The 14,080-nt window shown below is 54.2% G+C and overlaps 1 protein-coding gene across 1 annotated transcript in view; it reads right to left on the bottom strand.

Moving 5' to 3' along the window:
* Nucleotides 1-8,302: 8,302 nt before the first annotated feature.
* Nucleotides 8,303-14,080, bottom strand: part of IGFBP5 (insulin like growth factor binding protein 5) — a 31,705-nt gene continuing 25,927 nt past the window's right edge. The window contains exon 4 of the mRNA XM_030580367.1: nt 8,303-13,628. Coding sequence (XP_030436227.1) covers nt 13,497-13,628 — 132 coding nt within the window. The 3' untranslated portion in view covers nt 8,303-13,496. The remainder of the gene's footprint in view (nt 13,629-14,080) is intronic.

The following is a 14,080-nucleotide window of genomic DNA, read 5'->3' on the forward strand; positions in this document are numbered from 1 at the left end:
AGCAGAGATTGTCTTGGTCACAGCTAAGGACAACCACCTGTATTTCTCCTCAGTGGCCCAGCAATAGAGTGACCAGATAGCAAGTGTGAAAAATCGGGACCAAGGGTGGGAGGGGTAATAGGTGCCTAATATAAGAAAAAGCCCTGCATACTGGGACTGTCCCTATAAAATTGGGACATCTGGTCACCCTACCCAGCAAGAACACCCACTTACACTCCCAGTTACCCAGCATTGTCTTTCTGCACGGTTCATTGCCTTCACTGTGTTATTCCCAGCAAAGACCAACTGCCCAAGGATGCCTGCTTGTTTTCTCTTCCAAGATGGTTAACACGTGTGATTGCTACAGTTATTAGTTCCCACACAGCACTTCCTATGCAAGCCTATCTTATTCTTATGGGAAAAGCATTAGAGAGGAAACATCTTAATAAAAGAACCTACACTCATGCTAATGAACTAACCAGAGCTAACCCCAAGCCTGGAATGGATTCTGGCAGGAGCAGTCCTTCAGACCCCTACCCGGGGGGATTCCTCCTTGTTATATGTTCAGCAGGGGGCTGGACTAGAAGATCTCTTGAGGTCCCTTCCAGTCCTACACTTCTATGATTCTATCACCGCTTCAGCTCACAACAAGCCCCGATCTTATGGGGGCTCCGTAGGTCCAGTCCTTCCAACTCTACCCTAATAGTTGGAGGAGCCATCCATGGATCACGGTTCCTGTCCAATTGTTGGATCGGGAAGAAGATCCTGAGCTAGTTTAAAATCAGGCTATTTGTCCGAAAGCCCTTTCTTTGTCTGTTGGTCCCTGGTGAATCCAGTCTGAACTAGGGTATGCACCTCTCCGGCGGGTTGGGTTCAAAGGGTTGGTAACAGAAGAACTACGTTATCATTCCCCATCTCAGGAGAGGAAGTACATACAAGACCACAATAACACACACCCAACTGCGTTTTTAATGCAACCCCCCCCAAGGTATTAACCCTAATTCAATAAGGTTTAGCTTAATTCAGTAAAGTAGATCATAATTCCCCAAGGATATTACAGGCCTGAAGAAGAGCTCTGTGTGAGCTCAGATGCTTGTCCCTCTTACCAGTGAAAGTTGATCCGATTAAGGATATTACGTCACCCACCTTGTCTCTCCAATATCTGGAATAACATGGCTACAACACCGCTGCATATTACAGAATATTGGCTGTCCGTCACTGTGCTGGCCAGGGGCACATTGTCCAATGAATGATGCGGAATGTGACAACCAGAAAAAATAACAGTGATACCGGCAAAAAGTTCGTTTGCTCCGTGAAGGCCCCGTGCTCCCCTGGATTGCTAGGTGCCAGCCGCCCGTTGAACATCCGTGGGCTCGCTGCTGTCATTCATGGAGGCCTAAATGTGTCCCGTATAATTAGAAATGGAAGCTGCCCTGTCCTCTGCTGCTTTAAAGGAGCGACCTTGCTTAAAAGAGAGGCTCTCTTGCCCCAGGAACTATCTCTTTGGTTATTAATTGTCTTTGATGTCAAAGGGAGTTTTGGGTGTGCAGCACCTCAGGATCAGGGCCAGTACATGTTATTTGCAGAGCACCCCAGTTATGCTTACATAAGACACCGTGACCATCCAGGCCCACACCAGAGTTATCAGCAGGGATCAAACTTTAGACCAAGCCTTTATCTTATGAGTACAGTAACAGTAGCTCGGTGCAGCTAAGTAAGGAGCAGGTTGGTAGCCTCATTGTAGCTGGCCAATTGCAGGGTCTGTGATGCAGACCCTAAACCAGTGGTTCGCAACCTATTTACCACTGTGGGGCACATCTAATTCTATGTGCATGACCTTGAGGCTGTCACATGGGCCGCAGCTGTGTGCTGATTGGTCTGCAAGTGGCCCACGGGCCGCAGGTTGAGAACCACTGCCCTAAACCAATGCATTGTACTGGAGAGTTTATAGAACAAAGCAGACACCGACAATCTGAAATAACAAACAGTCCCGGTTTAACAGTCATTTGCCAGATAGCACCAGGCCATGTCAGGAACCATCTAGTTCAGGGGTAGGCAACCTATGGCACGTGTGCCAAAGGCGGCACGCAAGCTGATTTTCAGTGGCACTCACACTGCCCAGGTCCTGGCCACCAGTCCAGGGGGCTCTACATTTTAATTTAATTTTAAATGAAGCTTCTTAAACATTTTATAAACCTTATTTACTTTACATACAACAATAGTTCAGTTATATGTTATAGAGTTATAGAAAGAGACCGTCTAAAAACATTAATGTATTACTGGCACATGCAACCTTAAATTAGAGTGAATAAATGAAGACTTGGCACAGCACTTCTGAAAGGTTGCCAACCCCCAATCTAGTTATTACAGTACTTAGGCCTGCCTTGCATGGGGGACTGGACTAGATTACCTTGTGAGAACCTTTCCAGGCCTATAATTCTGTGTGCGGCCTGAGTTTTCACAGTGTGTGCCAGGCGAGGCAGGGATATGCACTAGATGAGGGTCAGAGACAGTTTATTCCCAGTCCCAAATCTCCACTGATTGGCAAAGCAGGTGCGTGTAGGTGACCCACTCATTTCCAGCTCAGGCAGCATTTATGAGAGAGAGAGCGTGTGCACGAGTGTGTGTGTGTGTGTGTGTGCACGCGCGTGTGCATGTATAGCTGCTGTGTTCCACATCAGAGCTGGGTGCAGCTCAGTGATGGGCGATGGTTGTAGGGGTTGTGTGTGTGTGTTAATACAAATACCTTATCTCCTTGTATTATTGTGAAACTGGCAAATAAACAACCAGGACCCCCACCTGCTGAGACTGTAGAGTCAGAGCCAGAGAAGACACATCTTTGCAACTGACATGGTTTCTTTTTAATTAATTTGCACTTATTAGCAGCACAGCCTTTTGCCTGAGGATCTCACAGTACATGGGACTAGCACTAACGGTGCTTTGCAACACTTTGGAGAGGAAGATGAGGAACGAAGAAGGGGTCAACCCTGCTCAGGTGGAAGGAGGCTGTGAGCAGTGGACAGCAACACTAGATGGTGGTTTAGGGCACAAGAGTAGAAAAATGCTGCATCCTGTTGAAACAGCAGCCCAGTGTAGAAGGAGGCAGGCTGCTGAGTAGGGGATTCAGTCAGGACACTGGGGGTTAGCACCTTAACTCTTGTAGAAAGTGCCCTGAGATTTGTAATACCTGCAGTTATCCAGGAGCTTACTTGGATGTTTCATCCAAAAGCTGGCACCTCCTGCAGCATTCAGGCTGGGTTGATGGATCGAGACTAACTCCAGGGGACAAGTGCCACCTGCCAACCACCACCACCACATGCAGCTGCAAAGGAAACCCCAGCTCAGTGGAAAGGGCAACAGCAGAGAAAACCATTGACTTAATCGTCAAAGGGACCCAACTGCCTCTCCAGCCCAACCCACCCTGAGGCAAACATAGTCTTACCCTCTGTAAGTCCTGCTTAGAGCCAGAGGGGCGCGACTGGGCCCCTAGGAGCTGAGAGTCAGGGAGCTCATGCGAGGTAAGATGGTTATGATGATGCCTTGGGGGAGTGAGAAACCGTGAAGGATGGGGGGGGGGGGCGACATAACACAGTGATGGGATGGGACTAGGAACCCAAATTGCTAGACGGGGGCAGAGATCCAGTGGCCACGTCCACCTGGTTCATTGATCCAAAGTGAGCACAGCCCAGGGCACACCCGGCCTGGCCAGCTCTTGTGACTTGATCATCTTTCCCGCGCTATTTGGCTTCTCAGGTGTTTCTGAGTCAGGGGCGCCGGAATGGGTTGACCAGATGTCCCTATTTTATAGGGATAGTCCCGCTATTTGGGGGAATTTTCTTCTATAGGCACCTATTACCGCCCACCCCCCTCCTGATTTTTCACACTTGCTGTCTAGTCACCCTATGCCAGAATGGGGGCCTGCTGCCTTTTCGCCATGAGGCCCTGCCCCTCCTCTCCACCCCAAGGCCCTGCTCCCCCCCCCCCAGCCAGGCTGGCAGCTGGAGCCTAGCCAGGGAGCCCAGGCAGCTCTGGGGCACTGCTGACCCTCCTGCCCTGGGCTGCTCTCGGCCTCCCCACCCCAGGCAGGTGGAGGCTCCATGGCTCCAGCGCCCGGCTTGGCTGGGAGCAAGGTGGGACAGAAGAGGCGGGACGGGGCCTCGGGCGGAAGCGGTGAGGTGGGGGTTGCCAACATGCTAATCGCACAAAACCGAACACCCTTGCCCTGCCCTTTCTCTGCCTCCCCCCCCCGCATCGCTCGCTCTCCCCCATCCTCACTCGCTCATTTTCACTGAGCTGGAGGGGGGGCCCTTTTCGACCGGGTGTTCCCATTCAAAACCAGACACCTGGCACCCCTGTGGGGGCCCCCAGCATGCCCCCCTCCCCCACTATTGGGAAGGCTCCACTGCCCCTGTTCTGAGTTTGGTCCCATTTGGCCCATATTTAAAATGGCTGCCCTCCCCCATGACTGCCCAAGCCTCTGGCTACTTTCAGCAAAATGGCTGCCATTTCCCTACAGCCTTTGCAAGTGCCAGCCAGCCTGCCTTGAGCAAAGATGGGCCACTGGCTCCCCTTGTTTCCCAGGCGGCTGAAGCCAGCCTGCCCTGAAGGCAAAGAGTGAAGGGCAGGCAGAGGCCAGGGGAATATAAAGAGGCAGGGAGTGAGCCTGTCGGCCAGCAGGTTTGGGGGGTTGGGAGCAGGACAGGGAAGGAGGGGGGCAGGCGACTGTGGGAAAGGGCCAGCGGGGCAGCTGCTAGGAATGGGTATAGCAATGGCTGGCAGGGCAGCCTCCCCTCACCCCCACCACGGGGACAGGGGGCAGTGGCTGCCCCACAAGGTGAAGGAATGAAAAGGTGTCAAAGATCCGCGTGAGTGAAAAAAATCTCATGATTTGGGGGGACTCCTGATGTTCATGTTTTGAATGCTCAGGGTTGGTGACACTGCAGAAATAAATATGCGCGCGCACGCACGCACGCACGCACACACACACACACACACACACTGTGCATGCATGTAACAGCTCTCTATAGTGCATTTACAAATGAAAATACAGCCTGGCCCAATAACCGGGGGTGGAGAGCATGGGAAACGTGCCCACCCAGGCCTGAGGAAAAAGGATCTAAGCTAGCGCTGAGCAGCAACCTCAGCCTTTCTTTGATCTCTGCAGCTGCATCAATCCCTGACCCCTAATGTGCTAATAGCCCAGCTGGCTCTGGTTGCCAGGGACCATGGTGGGGAGATGCTGGGCACAGCCGCCCCTGCTCCCTGTATGGGACATTGAACATTGGCTCCTCTGGGTTGCCTGCATTATGGAGTTTCCTAAACAAAAGGGAGGTGTGTGTGGCAGCGGGGTCATCAGGCAGGCAGGCAGTTAGGGGTGGGAGGATGGGCTGGAGACATCTGCAGGGTCAGTGCTGAAAAGAGACCCGGGTGGGTCCCTGACAGACCCCCAAAGGCCAGAGCAGGCTAGTAATGTCTGTACGAAACGAAGCCATAATGGTCATTGTCACCTTCAGCACCTAGAAACCTTACCGTCCCGCCTTTGATTTGTGCAGGGGGGTACAGCACCCCTCTGCCCTCGTGTGATGGGGCTGCAAATTGGGTTGTTACACGATGTCTTTTAAGGAGAAAAGTCATACTGGAGAAAGGTGCCGGGCTCACCACACGGGTGGCTCGGCTTATCTGGTTAGTCACAGACCAGAGCCAGCAGCAGGCCCAGCGCCACACGTGTGTGAGTGAGCAAGCAAGAGGAATTGCTGGAGGTCTGATGAGGCCTGGGCCAGAGCAAGCCAAAGATGCAGGGGAATGTGTGTGACGGTCAACCCCAAGAGATGTCCTCAGCCCTGAAGCCCAAGGGAGAGGGAGGGACAAAGCCAGGTGCAGCTCCCCTCCATCCTGCTGCACCAAGGGGCACCACCCTGCCCCGGGGGGCAAGAGAGGGCATGCATCCTGCTGGGTGGTGGTGGTGGGGTTCTGTGTGGGGAGCCAGCGGGGCCTGGTCACTCCTCAATGCCACCTTGGGACCAGGGTCCATCGGCCTGGACATGAAGCTGTAAAAGCAGCAAAGAATCCTGTGGCACCTTATAGACTAACAGACGTTTTGGAGCATGAGCTTTCGTGGGTGAATACTCACTTTGTCAGACAAAGTGGGTATTCACCCATGAAAGCTCATGCTCCAAAACGTCTGTTAGCAAAAGTGGGTATTCACCCATGAAAGCTCATGCTCCAAAACGTCTGCTAGGCAATAAGGTGCCACAGGATTCTTTGCTGCTTTTACAGATCCAGACTAACAGGGCTACCCCTCTGATTCTTGACATGCAGCTGAGTGACAGTGACACACCACCACCACCCCCCGGTGGCAGAGAGTCAGTACTGCAGCCTCCCAGTCGCATCCTGGGGAAACCGAAAACTCGGGCCTGCTGTTTGGTCTTTGTGTCTGGCGATGTCTTGGGCTTGTCTGTTCAGGTGTGGCTGCTGGAAGGGCGGCGTCCTGCAGCCCAAAAAAGGTGACGCCCACACAGTGATCACACAGCATGAACAGGTGGTGTAATTTGACGCCCATGGGCGGTACAGCTGGAGGGCCATAAATATGGTTTGCAGCCCACACCCCTCTCCCAAAAGCTGTGTAAAGACCAGTCCTCCTTCACAACAACTGGGTCCTTGGAAAGGCGAGATTAGTCCCTGGATGTGTGCAGTGTGACTGAGTCTGTTTTTAACAGCACTTTCAATGAGGATTCACCCTTTTGGATCTAGAATATGCTCTGGCTTGGGCACCCTCCATGAGCGAGACTGCATCTGCAAACCATGGCAGGATGTGCTGCTCCTTTAGCCCATGTGTGCAGTTAGTGGCTTGCCTCAGCGTCGCATGCTTTGCAGTCAGAGTGTTGGGCTGGGGCTGTGCGGGGGGCATGTGACCCTACAAAACTCTGCCTGATTCACTTAAATAAGGCGCGGTCTTGCCTCACTCTCTGTAGGCAGTGCTGCTCTAATGGACACAGTGTGTCGCAGCTGCTTCATTAGCATGTGCAACATCCCAGGCGCTCACTGTGTTTTTGGCACAAGAGTCCGTGAGTTCTATTCCCCGTGCTGCGCGGACTGCCAGCGCACCTCTGTGCATGCGGCTTGGGGTTGATTGTTAGCACCTGGCAGCATTTCCTGTGTGGGAAACACAAGGCCTTTAGTCCCTTCCGCGTGCGGCCAGACCCATTGACCTTTGGTGACACTGGCCTGATACGCTGCCATGTTTTTCATCCCGTTAGGATAAGGTGTATCTCCTCTCAGCCTCCTCACTGGAGTAATTTAAAACTAGCCTGGCCCAAGCACTGGAGAACAATCCTGCACTCCCATCAGTTCCCTGGGCTCTGATCTAAGCCCTGACACCGACTTTGGCTAGCTCCATTAGCCACGCTGTGCCTGAGTTTCTCCTTTGGGAAACTGGGGCGTGTGATTTGGTCGTTGCAGTCTGTGAAGGGCTGTAGAGATATAACGTCTCAGGGGGCCTTATCAGGGTGTGTGGAGATTGTTATGAAGCGCTGCCTAAGGGCCCAACGAGGCACAGCCATGAATGAAAAGCTGCTCCCCACCTGCCCCCACATGGTGAAAGCTCAATATTTCCTGCCTACTTTACAAATGGGGAAGGTAGGGCACAGAACCATCAAAGGTCAAACTTGACTGCTTAGTTAGGCACCGGCTTTCCACTTGGATGCCTAGCGTGAGGACCCTAAGTTGGAACATTTTGGCCTGTGGGAGGCGCCCAGCAAGCCGGCGGGAGAGTCAGGAATCGTGCCCTGGTCACATATGGGGTATGAGGGAGCGGTGCTGCCCTCTAGTGAAAGGCTATTGCATCTGCTAAAACACTGCCACAGACTGCAAGGGCTATAGTCCAGGGAGAGAGGCGTGTGGGTTTCGGATGTGCGCTCGCTCTAGTAAGCAGCCAGCCCATTCTCCCCAGCAGGACGGCCTTCTGCTCATCAGGAAATGGACCGGTTTCCAAACTAACCAGGAATCAGCCTTGTGAGACCTTTTAGCAACGTCCAGCAGTGTCACAGGAATTGCCAGCATGGAGCAGACCCGAGGTGCCCCGCGCCCTGTCTTTGACAGCAGCCGCTAACAAAAGCTTCAGAGGAAGACGCAGGAACCCCTGCAACTATGGGAGAAATAGCCTGGCCTAACCCCTTAAATAGTTAGAATGGCTAAAGCCTGAAGTGTGGAGCTTTATAAGCTCCTCTCATCCTTTCCCATAGTGATGCTGCTTCCAAGACATTGTAGCATGCGCCGTTCATGCTCGGCCCTCCCTCCCAGCTGCAGATATCCACCAGGGCGTAGACTCGCGCTAACTGAATGCATAACTTTATTAAATAAATGCTTTGCCATGAGAAAAGACAAAGATCAAAGAGTAACATAAATTATACGTTGAATAAATAGTATACAGCAATCTTCACTTTTTAATAAAACGTGAGATTTGTTTTTAAAAGTACAAAACAGAGCATTAAGCTCCTCATCCATTGTCAGTTTTTCACAAACTGCTTTTTTTTTTTTTTTCCCCACCAGTACGATTATCTATATGTCTTTACTGGAAAAACAATAACAAAAACAAAAAAAAAACCAGAGCTACTGTATGTATGTAAAGCTATAAAAAGCTACTGTAAAATGTGTAGTGAGTATTGCTTAAAGATTAAAAACCAGGCAGACATCTCGGAATCTGGTGTGTTAACAACTGTACTATAATGGTAGATAACTGCATGTGGACGGGCTGTACCAAGGCCGGCGTGGCGTGGCGAGGGGGGCAAGAGGCAGTGCAGTGCACTGGACGACGAGCCAAGGTGCTGGTACGGGGAGGGCTGGAATCAAGGGGAATTGTCGCTTGTTTAAATAGACACACTCCATTAGGGAAAAAACAACCGAAAGAGAGAGTGGAAAATAGTGCAAAATGCTCTTGTACTAGTGGTTTTAAAGTAAGACTGCCTGCTGCAGCCCAGATGTGGAATAACCCTGCTCACCACCAAGCCCTTGCCTTGCTTTCAATCTGAACCCTATTAGATCCCCTTCCCTCCCACCCCCCACGCTTGTTTCATTGGCACAGATTCAGGCTCGAAAAACACTGAAAGGTGAAATGTGCCTCAGAGCCCCCGGGGGTTAAGCTGTTACTGGCGGGAGTCTTCCCGTCTGGGTTTGCTCGATCCACCATTAAAAAACCCCAAACCGCTCCCCCAAAGCAAACTCCTTTCCCAGGGCAGGGTGTGAGGGTCACCATTTCCCAGGACATGGCGTGATCCCGCTTAGCAAATCTTAGTGCAGTTTTCAAACAGTCCCGGCCCTGGGGAGTATTTATTGTTGGCCCTTCTGTGCAGCCGGGCATCGTCCTCTCTCTGGGCTCAGCCCCGGGCTCCTCCAAAGGGGACCATGTGGCTGTGAGCAATGATGGCAGAGACCCACAGCTCCGTGTGGGCGAAGCACCTGAGGGGCTGTGTCTCCACTGCGTTCCTGGTTCCTGGGCTGGCCCACTCAGACTCTCATTGTGGGGGAAGGGTCCCTATGCTGATCCCTAGTGGGGGGGGATTGCACCCCTCCACCCCAGTCACTGTGCGCTTGCTGGGGTCCCAGGGAACAGAAGGCCTTGGGACAGCCTGAATCTGCTCCAGCCTCAATCCCTTTTCCAGGCCCTCAATGAGTGACGGCAGGCTGCAGAATGCAGGCCGATGGGCAGTTTTAATGCTTTGGGGGCAGGGGGGAGGGCGCTGGGATCCCACTGGCAGCCGTAACATGGGGCAATGGCTGGCTGTGCCTCCCCCCAGGGCTGAGCTCACAGACACACAGGGGATCACTTCAGCAGGGGAGGGAAACTGAGGCAGAAGAGTACTGGCTTTTGGCCAGCTGTAGCGCCCCCAGCTAGCGCCAACCCCCAGAGCCACTCAGGCTGGAGGAACACGGTGGCCCGGGGTTGTTCCTCCCACCAGAACTGCCGTGGCCGCCCAGTACAAGCGGGGGCGGGGGCGCCATTCAGGGTTGGGGCAGCAGCCAATGGGACAGGAGACAACACTCAGCTGAGAGTCGGCTTGCTGCCATCTGTCCTTTAGCTTGGAGAGCCTTGGAGGGCTTTTCCTAGGCTGCTGACCCAGGCCCATCATTTCTCTACTTCCCCCTCCTTCCCCCAGGGTGTGTACAGTGGGGGGATCCCACTGCAGCCACGGAGACAGTCCTTTTCTCGCCCCCCACTGTAAACGCTGCCGAAAGCACAGAAATGAGGACCAAGTTCTCCCCCCAGTAAAAGCAAAGGGAGCTGTGCTACTGACTGCAGTGGCTTGGGGCTCGACCCTGGGGTAGCCGAGAGCCACATTTAGACTCACCTTTGCCCCATCAATAAAAGGTCTCAGGGTGCGAGCTATAAGGAACAGTTGGGAGGTGACAGCCCCCCTCAGCCAGTAGCTGCCATTCCTAGCTGAGTGCAGACACGGCGACACCCCAGCCCAGCCCTGCCCGAACAGGCTTTCGTAGCTTTCAAGTTTCGGGGACTGAACCCACAGCAAGACAAACGAACAAGCAAGGGCGAGAGCGCACAAGAAGGGAGGAAGGTGGGTACTGGCCTAAAACAGTCAGGACTTGGGGGTCACTTGGGGAAGGCCCGTGGCAGAGGGACTGGCCAAGCCAGGCTGATGGGGGCACTGCCTCCCCGTGCAAGAGCTTAGCTGGCGCAGTCCGTCCCTCTTTGGGGTGCACATGGCCCCTGTGCTCTCTTCTCTGCCAGCAACCCCATTCTCCAAGGCTGTGGCTCGCCTATAATGCACACAGTGACCTCCGGAGCAAGGTGGGATCACCCTGGGTCTGCTCCTGGGGGCAGGGAGCTGAGCCAGATCAGGTTATCGGTGTGACTTTGGCAAACATCCCCTCTTCTTTCCATTTCCAATGGACTGACCCAGCCCACCAACGCCAAATGCCTTGAAACGTTGACCTGTTCGGGCTCCCCGGCCGGACACGGCCGTAGCAGCGTGTGCTCATCTGTCCCTTCAAGAACCCAGAGCTTCCAGGACAAGCTGGAGAGATGCCCAGGGCTGCTGGGTGGCCTGGTTTTGATGCTTCATGCGGGGGGGGGGGGGGAGTGGGGGAGGTCCAAATGGCTGTGCTATCCGTGGCCATGTGTGGAATAAATCCCTGCCTCCTGTAACTCTATTGAGTACCCTGGGGTGGCCCTGCGTCCCCCGCACGCATCTGGCTGGCAGCCTGGTAGACGCGGGCAGGGCGAGGGAAAAGTGTCGTGAGCTTTCTGCATCTCCCTGCACTAGAGCTAGGGGGTGTGTGGGGGGGGGCGGGGGAGTCCATGGACCATTCTGAGAACCAGGCTGTGGGTGGGCAGAGAGGGGACACATCTCATATGGCAAGGCCCACAGGACGGAGACCCGCGGACCTGCGCAGCCAGCCTTGCCCTGGGAAATGGTGCCACCTGGTGATAGGAGAAAGACATTTGGGGTGCTTTCCGCTCTCAAATCACTGCCAGTTTCTCAGTCTAAGTCTCTGCTTCCCTCACCTGGGCCTGATTCCTGGTCACACTGTGGCCCCTCTGCACAATGCCAGGTGCTGCGTCTCCAGCTGGCCGTGGGAGGAAAGGTGGCCAGAGCACACTGCACTGGGGCCAGAGTGTAAGCCAGAGCAGCCCTGAGGCTGCCCTACCTGACCCTGGGGGCTGCCCAGCCCTAGAATACAAGGCGCCCTCTGCCCTGAGCACATGCCTGGGGAACTGAGAATCAGGCTCCGTGAGCATGGCATGCTCTGGTGTTGGGAGCACGGCCTCAGGCACGGACAGGGCGCGCTGGCACACACACACAGACTCCCTGCCAGTCTCTCATGGGGCAAAACCCTCTGCTCCGCTCAGCAAAACCAGCAGGGCAACCGCTCCCCCCACCACTGCCCAAAGCCTGGTGGGGGAGGGAGGCACCGCCCAGACCCGCAATGCCAGGCTCACGCTCCTCTGGGAAGGTCGAGGAAGAAACCACACACTCCCGGTCACGCAGTAGCCAGTCTATCTCGGGGAGATTCCTTGGTTCCCTTTGATCTGTGCTAGTGTGTTGCGGGAGTCACGCTGGTTTTCCCGAGGATCAGCCCGCAGCAGGGCCTGTCCCAGCTGGCACAGGGAAGAAACCGTCGCACTCTTCATATCTCTAATTAGCACGCTGCCTGAGCCAGTCGTAGCCTCTGCCAGGATGGGGTGGGGCCTAGCTCTTTCGGTGGGCGCGTCCGCATCCTTAGCGACACAGCAATGGATAGTGACAGCTTGAGCACCGGTAGTTCGCCAAAGCAGGGAGTCAGCCAAACGCCCCGTCCTCTTTGCTGCGGAGTCTCATTGGGAGTGACCTTAACAAAGACCCTTGTCGTGGTGAAAGTAGGGGGGGGGAAAGAAAACGGTCCCAAGAGTTAAAAAATACACAAGTCCAAAGGCTGCAGTGATCTGGCCACACCTGAAGATGCCGCTTGAGTTGGTCAGATCAGTGGCTTCCGTGGTGTGAGTCACAACAGCTGACGAGCTGGCCAAACAGTCCTGGCCAAGTTACGGCACTGATCCCACAATAAGCTCTGCCGGGGCCTAGGCGCCTATGGAGCTCCTTGCAGGGGGAGAGACTTGACATTTGAATCTTACCATTGCAAGAGAAGAAGAGAGAGGTTTGCATTTGGGCAAACGATTCTTTAGATGGGCAGGGACAATAGCATTCGTTTTTCCCGTCCTGGCAGAAGGTGGTAAAGATTTCTGAGCCCGATCCCACAGCCATTTAAGCACAGCTGTCTCTTGGACTGCACCTGTGAGTAAAGTTACACTGTGTGGGTGGGGGGCCCGTTCATGTCTACAGGACGTAAGAATGGCCAGACTGGGTCAGACCAAAGGTGACTGGTTATCTTTGGGCTGTTTTTTTTTTTTAAAGGAGCCACCACTATTTTTTGCCGGCAGGAGCTGTTATCCCCTGACTAAAGAAATGCAAACCCGTTTCCAACAATGTTCTAGACCCCGACTGCCCTGAAAGCTGTGCATCTCTCTCTATAGAGATATCAAAGGACTTTTAGCGCCAGTGGAGGGTCAATATTCACTCTGGCAGTGCCAAACAAGCCACTCAAACACAAGGGCTGAGCGACGGACGTGTGCCTCAACGTGGGGCTTTGTCTGGTTTTGCTGGAGACCGTTTAGAAAGTTGCTGGCTAGTCTAAAAACCAAAACAAACAAAAAAAGACACCCTCCCCCATATCAACAAACCAAACCAAACCCACAATAGAAAAGCCCCCAAGTCGATGCCTACGTTGGCTGCGTCCCTGCATGGGGAGTCGAGAGCAGTTTTGGGAGGGTCTGTACTGGGAAGGCGGTGCCGGTTTGACTTCTGCTTTCCTCTTCTCCGTTAGCCGCCGCCGCCGAGCTGGCGAGGACGCGCTGCAGATTCCGAGGTCCTCAATTTCTTTCGTTTTTCGAAATGAGATGAAAGGGTTCGGAGTCCCGGGACGTGGGGAGGCGTGGGGGCAGGGGGCGGGGGGATGGCGCAGGCCCTTCACTCGGTGACACCGCTGTCAAAGCTGTGACACTGCAGGTCGCCCGCCACGTAATTGGTCCCCGGCAGTTTCAGTCCATACTTGTCCACGCACCAGCACAGCCCGCGCTTCCGCCCCCGGGACGGCTTGCACTGGGGAGGCGAGGAGACATGCAAAGGGAGGTCAGTGGCAGGCACGTCACGGGGAAGTAATGGCGCAGGAAGCAGAGCCCAGGTCTCAGTGCCACGTGGCCACAAGCTGGGAACGAGACGCAGCCATCACGTCTAATAGGGGGTGCGACCTGGCACCAGTCCGTGACCTCGCCAAAGGCTAGCCCCATGGCTCAGGTGCTGTGCAGGACTTAGGAGAGAGCAGGGTTCGGTTCCTGGCTCTGTGCGACCTTGGGCAAGTCAGCTCAACTCTCTGGGCTTCAGTTCCCACTCTGTGAAATGGGATCAAGAATCCTTCCTTTCTCCCACCCTTTGCCTGGTTTCTCCAGGTGGAGCATGTGCTCTGTCTCTTGCTCTCAGTGCGCAGCATGCCTAGCACAATGGACCCCCAGCCCCTCTGATTCCCAAGGCCAGGGCCTCCAGGTGCTACTGCT

This window comes from Gopherus evgoodei, chromosome 11 (assembly GCF_007399415.2).
Source record: "Gopherus evgoodei ecotype Sinaloan lineage chromosome 11, rGopEvg1_v1.p, whole genome shotgun sequence".
Taxonomy (NCBI): Eukaryota; Metazoa; Chordata; order Testudines; family Testudinidae; genus Gopherus; species Gopherus evgoodei.